Raw genomic sequence first — 11,325 nt, 5'->3', positions numbered from 1 at the left:
TGTGATTTATTGTTAGTTTTCCAAAGATGCTAAGTACAATTAATGATTTTCTCAGGAAGCAAACCATGAATTTTCTGGAATTCTTCAAAAGATGTACTGAGTAATGAACAATTCACTTTCCACTGTTGTTCAGTCCCAAGTAGCAATCCAATGGATTTTGGTCTCTTCTCCCCACCCTCCAGGTTATTTTGTAGTGTTTGTCATATCCCAAGTATGAATGTTCAGTATTTCCTAATGAATATCATGCTCACTAATGTGTTCAAACAAACTACTTTGGCTACAAGGAGCTGGTAGATATACAGGTGTACAACTTTTTTAAAAGTTTAGTGTTTGCTCCTCTCTCCTCAACCACCTAAAAAACACATTTGGGGCCAGAAAGTTAAATGAATGCTGCACACTGAGACCTCAATGTAGTCTTTTGAGTTGTTATACACTGTATGTGGGCTCAGCAACTTGGCCTGGCAGGCAGCTATATGCAGTAGGGGACATGCTATGTCGCCTCTATCCCCATCTAACCCTCTCACCCACTTCCCTCTTAAGCTGCAGCTGTGGAAAACCAAGCACACCGGACTCAACCCTAATGGGTACAACCCAGGGACCCCTGATCACCACCATGTGTGAACAAGATGGCAGGAATGAGTTGCAACTCCTGGAACTGTGCAGGGAAGGACACATTTCAGCACTAGAATATTTGCTTAGCACATACTGGCTGGATCCTGGGCATCTCCAGGACCGGCTACTGTCTGCAACCGTGGGGAGATGCTACCAGTAACACTGAGCTTCAATGGACCAGTTGCCTGACACTCAAAAGTGACCAGGCCTTCCTTCCTCTCCCTGCGCACAAGCCTTGCAGGAGAGCCGACAAAGCTGCCCCTCCACTTGCTCGCCGCCTCTTCCTGAGCCCTATAGGAGAGTCAGTGTGATGCAGCATCGGATCTGGGAGACCAGAGTTCAAATCCCTGCTGGCCCAGGAAGCTCCCTGGATGACGTTGCGGCGAGCGCTGCCAGTCAGGGTAAACTACCTGGCAGGGTGGTTGTGGGGAGAGGGAGAACCAATGTCTGCCGCTTTGAGGCTCTTGGAGGGAAAGGTGGGGTGGAAGTGAAACGTGGAACAAATACAATGCAAGCCGAGCCTCGCTCCCTTCGAGAAGCGCTGGTCCTTTGCGAGCTTGCAGGGGACCTTAAAATAAAATTAACAGGCGGCGCGAGAGGCCTTTATAACGGGTTCCCGAAGTGTCACGTGTCCTGCTCCGTCCGCTCTTTCGCCGCCGGCTCGCATTCCCTTTTCGGTAGCGGAGCGCGGACGGGCAGCGCCTCGCGGAGGCCGAAGTGACGTAGCGGTCGCTCGGCGGCGTGAGGGAGCCCAACAACCGCTCTCTCTGCCTGCTCCGCCGCCGGCGGCTCCTGCCATGCTGTTCCGCTTCGGGGTCGTCGTGCCCGCCCGGCTAGCCGAAGGCGGCACGGCGCTGTGCGTCTCGGGTTCCCGGCCCGAGCTGGGCCAGTGGGACCCCAAGCAGGCGCTGGCCATGAAGCCCGCGCGGCCGCTGGCTCCCTTGCCCGCTCAGGAGCCGGTGCTGTGGCTCGCGGAAGCGGCGCTGCGCGAGGACGAGGCCGCGTGCACCTTCTGGTACAAATTCCTCAGGCGGCACGAGACTGGGGAAGCTGTCTGGGAAGGTAACGGCCGCTCAGCAAGCCGAGCTCCCTGCCCCCCGCCTTCTTCCTCTCCGTGTTTGTGCGCCCGCACGCATGCGTGTGCCACGGGGGCGTGGCCATGACGGCCAGTTCTCGCGTCGAGGACGGTGGGCGGTTGTTTTTGCCTTCGTCGTGGGCAGCGCGAGGGACGCGCGCTTATTGCATCAGCACAGCTGTGTCACCGTTATGTAATAAAGAAAAAAACCAGTCTGCCTTGAGCGGATCTTTTAGGTGTAGGTAGCTCACAAATGTAGAAAGTCTTACCCTCAGTCTGCTGAGATATATTTCTTCGCGTGGATGGTGCTGTGTTGGCTGCAAAAGGGGAGACAGATTATTATTATTATTATTATTAGGGGTGGAGATAGTTATTAGGTTTACAAACCCCCTCCCTTCTGTTGAGACTGGGAATGCATTGTGAGGTGACTCCGAAGTAAAGTTGTACCTTGGAAGTCAAACGCCTTGTGATTTGGAACGTTTTGCCTCCCAAACACTGCAAACCCGGAAGTGAGTGTTCCAGTTTGTGAATGTTCTTTGGAACCCAAATGTCCGACGCGGGTTCCGATTGGCTGCAGGAGTTTCCTGCAGCCAATCAGAAGCTGCGCCTTGGTTTTTGAAATTTTGGAAGTCAAACAGACTTACAGAATGGGTTCCGTTCAACTTCTGAGGTACAACTGTAGTTGCGTTTAGCTTGTGATGACCACGGGGAATTAACAAGGGTCATGAATGAATACAGGGGCACACAGGTCTGTGGTTGGCCTCTGGCTGTCTAGAGAGACAGTGAAGTCAAACTGCTGCGTTAACAGCACTAAAGTGACTTCTCTGTGAGGCGTTGGTGTGTATGGAGGTCCTGGGCTGCCCAGACAACAAGACCCCCCTCTCGGCCTTGCTGATGTGGTCCCAAAGGAAAGCAGAGCAAAACGTTTGGCACCAGCTTGTCTGCAGTCCAGCCGTCTTAGGGACTCTGCTCCAGATTTGTGTAGGGTTTAATCCTTAGCCTTTTCTTCTCCTGAAGATACAAGGTTTAGGATCAGAGTCTTTCTTCTCCTAGATGAGCTACCTTCCCAGGTTGATGAGCCCACCTGCCCCTCACCTCCCTCTATAGCACATGCAGAAACTGCCTTCTTGACCATTGAACCCACTATTGGTTTCTTTTGCTGAATTTGCCAGGGTTTGACTTGAGACCCATCAGGTACCTTCACCTGGGTTAGCCAGCCAGTAGAAGCTGTTTTCCAGAGTGTGGTCGCTGTCCACATGTTGACAGCTTCTAGGAGCCACAGGTGAGAACTGAGTGCAAGGTGTACAAACTCTTCCAGAAGGAGCATAAAGTGCCCCCAGACCAAAGGTACCCCTCCCTTAACACCCATACACCCCACTGTTGCAAATATATGCCATAAATCTCTTCAAAATGAAATGTAGGCTATTGCAAAGGAGGTGTGGTTGGATACCTTTAGACAGAATTTAGGGGGGAAAGGCATTTGCATCCAAAACAATCACTGAAATATCCTGTGAGCATGTATATTTTGGTGAAGACCAACAGTTCCAGTAGGTCATACTTCTTTGGTAACTTTGAAACACTGCTAGAAAGGTGTAGAAGTCCTTTTCAAGGGGTGAATGACTCACAGAGTAATGCTATGCAGGCGCATAGGGATGGTGGGAAAGAAACTACTACACCCACAGAGGTTACATTAGATTTATATTGCCCCATTCACAGTGTTCAAGATGGTTTCACATCCAAATGCAGGGCTTAATAATAATGAAAGTTGAGAGTATAGTTTACATAGTGCAGCTTCCAGACAAAAATGTTCATGAGCTGCTGCAGCTAAAGAAGTAACCATGGTTTATGGCACTGGAGAGGAAAATAAAGAAAGCCACGTTGTTTCAAGGTTGCAGTAGGCTGGTGAAAATAAAAGACATTCTTTTGCAGTTCAGTGTTTTTATTTGCACCTTGAGAGTAGTAAGGTGTGTGATTGAAAGTTGCACCATGTACAGTTAATATTTAGCTAAGACATGTGGTATATAATTACACTATCTTGGTATTTTTATTTTTTTGTAATTGTGCTTTATTGCTTTAAAATTTCAAAACCAGGTGTTATTTTAAAACACTTGAGTACATTTCTTATGGATAGTGTGTGTGTGTAATGGTGGTAATAATCTATTCTGTTCTACTTATAATTGCATAGAAAAGCCAGACAGTATTGGAAAGAGGGAGAAGACCTGGAGAAGCTAAAGTAGATAGTTGGAAGGGAAGAATGGACTGGGTACTGAAGGTAGCTATATATTGTTGTAGCTCGGTTTCATAAGGAAATCTTCCTGTTCCATTGCAAAATGACAGTAGGTTTCAGAAACAATGCATCTTTAACTTGCTACTACAGTTGGTAGCCTCCTCGTGGTATTAGTAAAATCTAATTATGACAACTAGGAATTCTATAACACACTCTCCAAATCTGTGACCTCCAGAGAAGATTTTACTGAAATAATTATATTTCTAGAGAAGGGCAGTTGTAATTTCTTGTTCCCTTTCATGTCTTTTTTATTCCCTTCCTCAATCTTTTGCTCTCTTGCTCTCTCTCTCTTTTTGTTCCTCAAGCTAGAATGGTCTATAAATCAATACTTTCTGCTCCCACTAGATGTCCCTCTTGGACCTGAGAATGGAAAATCCTCATTTCTCCTACAAGACAGCACTATGAGAGCTTAATCGACTTTTAACTCAACAAATTTAAATTTTATTCCCTTTATGCATTTCAATCTTGTCTAAAAAATAATAGAAGGGAAGGAACATTAAGTACAGCTAGGTATTGACTGCCTAATTTTTTAAAAAGCACAGCTTATTTCAATCCTTTTGCTGAGCAAACAGTATTAGATCTTTTAATGTTTTCAGGTATAAGGATACTTTGTGAGTGACTAGAAGTAAACACGAGCATGTTGTAAAATCAAAACATTGAAAATAGTGCAATCTTCTATGGGTTAGTTTTCTGGTATGGTCTAAAATTGGGTTGGCACCTTTGGTTGGGCAAAATATGAGACAGGTCACACAAAATAAAGGACTGGTCGGGGTGGGAGGGTCACACATACTCTCATGGCACCAAATCCTCCCCCACATTGTGGAGGGGGATTCCCCATATTTGGTCTCCCGCTTCCCTCACCATTTTGGCCCTGCTCTTTCCCTCAACTCGCATAGGTAGGCAGGGGCCAAGAATAGATGGCCAGCTCCCACAGGCAACTTGAGATGAAGCTCCAGCCTCTTGCCCATGCTGGTATCAGAAGAGACTAGAGTGAGGAGGAGGAGGGAGGAGGAAAGGTTAGGTCAGGGTGGCAGAGGGGGCTGAGCAGTGGCAGCCCCACACCATGATAGACTTGGGGGTGGCAGCAGAGGAGGAGCACCAGCAAGAGGGAGGGAGGGAGAAGAGGTTGCTCCTTTCACCTTTTGTCCCTTGTGCGGGGCTGGGCTCCTCGTCAGCCACACCAACAGCGATGCAACTGCCATTTGGGGCTGTCTGAGCTCAAATGTGGAGGAAAAGGCATCCTGTTTGAAGTCCAAATGGGAAAGGGGATATTATGTACAGTGGTACCTCGGGTTAAGAACTTAATTCGTTCTGGAGGTCCATTCTTAACCTGAAACTGTTCTTAACCTGAGGTACCACTTTAGCTAATGGAGCCTCCTGCTGCTGCTGCGCCGCTGGAGCATGATTTCTGTTCTCATCCTGAAGCAAAGTTCTTAACCCAAGGTATTATTTCTGGGTTAGCGGAGTCTGTAACCTGAAGCATCTGTAACCCGAGGTACCACTGTAGTCAGTGGTCTGTGTTGCCTGAGCTTGAGTCTGGACTAAGGATTCTGAGCCCCTGTGTTCTGATTTGATACCTGATATCCAGTCACAGAACATTTCAGGATTTGGGCCTCTGCCATTGGCCCTTAAACTCTGACTTATAATTCGCAGCTTGGAAGTTTAGGCAGCCAGTCACGTTGGGAGTGGGAGTGGCCCAGGCCTTCAGAAAAGTATATAAGCAGTTGCTTTGCTCCTGTTGTCCAGTTCTGTAGTTCAATAAAGGTTCTTGCTGTTATCACTATGTCTTGCCTTCTGGGAACCCACCTACACTTCAGGGGATACACTTTTGTCGAAAACCAGGATGATCCCATTTTTTATAGGGACAGGTGGCAACTCTAGCCTGAGATTTTCTCCTTCCAGTTTTGTGCCCCCATGCATGGGCTGTAAAGGCAGTGGAGGCATATTGGATATTTTCTGGGGTGAGGGCAAAAATTTACCATCACAGTCTATCTTCTCAGACCAACTCTGAGTTGTTATGCCAGGGACTGAAGTCAGACCATTGGTCTATCTAGCTCAGCATTGTCTGCACTGTCTGGCAGGGTCTTAGACAAGGGTTTTTCACAGCACTGCTTAGAGATGCTGGAGATTGAACCTGGGTCTATTTCATGCAAAGCATGTGCTCTGCTCCTTAGCTGCAGCTTATCAAGCCTTTAGTTTTAGCTTTGCAATTGTCCATTTGATGGTTGTAAATAAGAGCAGTGAAAGAGACTTATAGCATAATTCTAGGCATGTATACTCAGAAGTAAGTTCCATTGTGTTTCTAGGTAAGTATATAAAGGATTGCAGCCTTATCTCTGCCTCTGTGCCACCTATAAGTACTTGAAAACAGAAAGGTTTTGTTCTCTTCCTGACTTGCAAGATTCGTGTGTGTGTGAATAAAGCTTATACTTAACACAGCAATGCCTCAGTTCCCTGAACAAAGGGACAGGTTTTTTTAACTGAGCCAATGAGCAAAAATTAACACATTCAGAATAGCAAGTGAGTATTGTTTTTTTTCTATTGTTTACTGCTGAAACAATAGGGGGGCACTATATCTTTACTTAAGTTATTATCCACCATAATTTGCTGAAAAACAGAGACTAGGTATACAGTTTTTGTAATGTACATTTTTTAATGTACCTTTGCATTTTTGATATGCTAAGCCAGGCTTTAGAAATGTACAGGGGAAATGCTATTTGGAAACCAAGCAGGCCCATTGCCAAGTGGTCTGAGCCATCTCTATTTAGATGAAGGAAGCTCAACATGTCCATAGCTCTATACAGTAACAATCAATACCAATTCAGTCTTGCATTCCATGCCATCTAATGCTGAATTTAAGTCAAAATGTGAAATAGCAGGGATGCTTTCCATAACAGACTCCAATCTCAAGTGTTTAGAAACGTGGGACTTGTTTTGTTCAATGGTGAAGCCTAATAATGTTAACAGGTAAATATCATTCCTTGAAGTACAGTAAGTGAAAATTGGACCTCAATGAATTTTCTTTTTCATTGTAATGCAAGACTACAGAAAGTTGGAAGTGATTTATCTGAATCTCTTTATGAAACTTTTTTTTAAAAGCATCTGGTCAGAGAGCTAAGCTGAATTTTCAGCTCCCCATTTAATGTTGCACATCCACAAGTTCTGTGTCAATCTGCCTGTCTGTGTTTCTAATCATTAATCCAGTTTTACATATTGTAAAATCTTATTCTCCCCCCCCAATAGTTTATTCAGATAAATTCAACTGCTGAGCTGCAACCCAGTTGTCTGGATTTGAACAGCAGTCTCTTTCAATTATATAGGACAGACTAGCTTTCAACCTTTGAGCTATTCTGGGGAAATATAACAACAACAACAATGTTCTTTGCTGTTATTAATAACATTTTTATTTTTTCCACACAATTCTGTCATCTTTCTCTCAAATAATTTGTTCAAAAAATGATCTGGAATGAGCAGTAAGGTAGCCAAGTTATGACACCAAACCACTGCGGGAGGTAGAAAAAAAAGGATTGTGAAATGCTCCAAAAGATGTGTCCAGAATGTGTGAAAATGGCATTAAAATGGCAAATGTAATTCAGTGTAAGCAAGGGGAAAGTAAAACACATGGGGGGGGTCATAAGTTCACATAAACACTGATCTTGACTGACCTCAAGATCACGATGGGGAGTTTAATGAAATGTCCTGTTCTGTGGTGATGTTCAGCACCAAGGGAAGGTGGTGATGACCACCCAAGTAAGGTAGAGATCTGTAGAGCCAGGGTTCTGAAACATGTTAGGTAAAGCAAAGCAAGGCTAAGACCTTGGATAAGATTAGGGTTACAGTTGTGGCAGTGTAGCAGAGGCAGAAAATAAAGTTGTTTCAGTGGTGCCTTGGAGCAGCCGGCAGAGTTTTGTAGCCTGGGCTAGTTACACAAGGTCATAGAGTCATAGAATGAAGGTAATCTAATCCAGCCTCTTGCAATGCAGGAATCTTTTGCCCAGTGTAGGGTTCAAACCTTCAACCTTGAGATTAAGAGTCTCATGCTCTACTAACTGAGCTATCCCAGAAGAAAGCCCTGCTCCTTGAATGCTGCATCTGGCACTTAAAGGGCCAGTACCCTTTTCTGCAGCTGTTGAATTTTTCTAGGAAATGGGGTGTCAAGTTTGGGGAAAGCTTCTCAGAGGTCTCCTGATACTGAGGAGTCTGTATAGTACAGTCATTGATGTCATGTAGCAGAGATGTCTCCTCAGTGTTTGAGAGATGCAATGTGAGCTCCAGTGTCAGTAGATTCACTTGGGAAGGACACACCCTGAAATTATTGGTCCTGTATCTGACAGTGCTGATGAATTCACAAATGGCATGGCTGGTGCAGTCACAATCCAGAAAACAGAACTTACAAACAGGCATGCCAGGCCCAGTGTGGTGATCAAGTCTCTGGAACAGTAACAAGGACACCAATTTCAGATCTAGTGAACATATCACACCATGAGAAAATCTGTTTTCTGTACTCAGATTCCCCTGGGAGAGCACATGAAATATGATGCATTCGATATGGTTTTTCCTTAGTTGGCTAGCTGGATGTTTCTTTCAGAAACATTGCTCTCTATGCCTATTTTACTTTGCAACCATTAAGAAAGTGGATAGTGGACGCCTTACAAGAACGCTGGGACCACTTGGAACTGCCCTAGGACTCTTAGCCTGCTTGTGTTACAGGTTTCCATGCATAAGATGCTACCCAGCATGTTGTGTGCTTGAGTTCAGCTCTTTTGATGTTTGCACCTCCTCCCTCTTCCCACACCCTTTTGGAGCTTATGTTTTCCCTCCCATCACTGATCTTGGGCTACTCTGGATTACTTCTTTCTTTTGATCATGTCTTACTTGCTTTTCATATTCTTGTTTGTTCTTCTCTCCCATATGAGCTGCTCATTGCTTAGAGATCTTTGTTTTAATCTCCTTTGCAATAAAGCCAGTGGCTTTTTGATATGCCAGTTTGATCATCTTTCTTACGCATCATGCCAGGAGCCATATGGGCAGTCCTGCAGGCTTTGAAAGAAAGACTGTTCACAAAGATTGATTTGTAAGGCAGAGTTTGCTGATTGCTTTGTTCTTGGACATGTTGATGTGCAAGCAAATTGCATGGGAGAGTTTTTGAACAACAGTGGAATAAAAAAGGACTTAGTTCAGAATCCTTGATACAGAAATATATCCTTTCAAGAATAACCATTATTTGGCTTCCTAATGTTTGTCAGTGATGGGCTCCATTGTTTTTAATCTTAGCCTTTAGACATGAAAATCTCCTTCCACATAGGATATCCAGGCCACACCAGTAACGGACATAATGCAGGCACACAGCTCCAGCTTTTAGGCTTTGCGCACCACGTCGAGCAAAGTGTCCTTGCACAGAAACCATCTTCCCCATGCCAATTGTGTTTGCATAAGAGCAAAAGAGCCTGAGAGCAGCCTACAGGCTTCCACAGGCCCTTTCTCAACTGCTCCTTTTCTAGTGTGGTAGAAGTGTTTGTGTGTGTACTGGAAAGCCAGTATGACGCAATGGTTAAAGTGTTGGACTATGACCTGGGAGAACAGGGTTCAAATCCCCACTGAGCCATGAAGCTCACTGGGTACCCTTGGGCCAGTCACTGTCTAACAACCTACAACCTAACAACCTACGTTACAGAGTTGCTGTGAAGGTAAAATGGGGGAGGGGAGAACCATGTATACCTCCCTGAGCTTCTTGGAGGAAAAGGTGATATATCAATACAATCAATCAATCAATCAATCAATATTAGGAAGGACATAGGAAGCTGCTTTATTTGTCCATCTAGCTTAGTACTGTTCACTCTGACTGGCAGTAGTTTTCCAGGGTCTCAAGCATAGGGTTTTCCCATTCTCTGCTATCTAATTCTTGTAAGTGGAAATGTGAGCAGTTGCTGTTCTGTCCCCTGGAAAACTGCTCCTGGACATTGTAGGACGGGGGCAAAAACCAGGCAAGGATGGTTACAGTGGGAAGGAAGGACCAGGAGCTTCCCGTGCATGCACTTCCTTGAGCTAACTTATAGCATCTGAGCTTTTGTGTGATTTGTAAATGAAAGGGATTAAATATTGCAATGGTGCTGTACAAGGTTGTGTTTTATTTCATGTTAAGAAAACACTTTTTTAAAAAAGAAATTCTTAAAACTACATTTATCCAAATAGGAAAGCTAAAGCTATAGCAATGAGAGAAAAATGTATTTGTCAATCGATCTGGACTTTACTAATGTGCTCTTTGTTTGGCCACATCCCTATTCCAAAGTGATTTTTGTGTTTCTTTCATTTCTTATTCAGCAAGTAAAAGAGGAGGTGGGTGGAAACTGATTAATTTTGTCCTTTAAACTCTGTATGGGAGAAGGGGATATGTGGAAATTGAAAAAAGGTTGATGATTTAAACAGCCATTATTTCTAAAGTGGTATATTGCAGACATTTATTTTTCAATGTATAACTGCTTAAAGTTACAAACTGAGTAGCCAATCACAGTCCTTCTCTCAAAACACCAAAAAGCTTCCTCATGAAGGGTGTGACACTATGTTAACTCCTTTTTGAGCAAAAATAGGTAAATCTGGTAATATTTCTTGTCTCTGCGTATGAGGATATATTATACATTTGTTGCCCTACTGTGGTTTTGCCAGATGTGAGCTGCATATTCTACCATGTACAAGAGCATTTTATGTCCAGATATTTCTACATGAAATTCAGCCTTCAAGATTGGCCCCAAAGCCTGTTTCCATTGTATGTGTGGATTGGGGACTGATCAACTAAATCTGCTAATTCAGAGGAACACCAAGGAAGTACATCCAAATTTGGGCTTGAAGTAATTTCAGAATGAATAGAAAGCTGAACTTAAAAGAGCCTGTTAGGTTTATTTTTCATTTGTTCTGAAACAAAGGAACAGATTGTGAATGAGTATATCTTTTTGTATTCATTAAAGGCCTGGAGAGATGATCTGTGTCTCTCACAGGAGGAGAGGCATGAGCTGAATTCAGTAGCTGCTCCTGCTCTTAGCATTTCCAATTCCCCTATTGCCAGAATGGTCTGGTCTGGACAAGAGAAAAGATCTATCAAGGGATACCATTCCTTCCCTCCCCATAACCTGCCCCCAATCTCATGTGGATTTCCCTCCTCTTAGATTAACTCCATCTGGACCTGATGGTTTGTCCTTTTTCAATTTCTCAATAAGGTCTAGAACTTCATCTCTCATCACCACAGTGGGGTGTTAATGCATATGTAGGTAGCTGTTTCCATATGGTCATTTGTGCATCTTCATCCACACATGAGGGCTTCCAGTTTTATGCCTCTGAAATCTACCCTTATGTTTCC

General features: G+C 44.3%; 1 protein-coding gene across 2 annotated transcripts in view; it reads left to right on the top strand.

Moving 5' to 3' along the window:
• Window positions 1–1,251: 1,251 nt before the first annotated feature.
• The window catches only part of EPM2A (EPM2A glucan phosphatase, laforin), a 33,766-nt gene continuing 23,692 nt past the window's right edge, over window positions 1,252–11,325 (top strand). Inside the window, exon 1 of one of the 2 annotated variants that reach the window (XM_083731702.1) lies at window positions 1,252–1,674. In XM_083731702.1, coding sequence (XP_083587828.1) covers window positions 1,410–1,674 — 265 coding nt within the window. In that variant the 5' untranslated portion in view covers window positions 1,252–1,409. Of the gene's footprint in view, window positions 1,675–1,901; window positions 1,926–11,325 lie in introns of those variants that run through there. The other variant, XM_083731703.1, reaches the window with a different exon arrangement.

This window comes from Podarcis gaigeae (genome assembly GCF_964106915.1).
Source record: "Podarcis gaigeae genome assembly, chromosome: 3".
NCBI classification, from domain to species: Eukaryota; Metazoa; Chordata; class Lepidosauria; order Squamata; family Lacertidae; genus Podarcis; species Podarcis gaigeae.
Note: the sequence above shows the minus strand (reverse complement) of the source record. Positions and strands in the feature narration are given on the sequence as shown.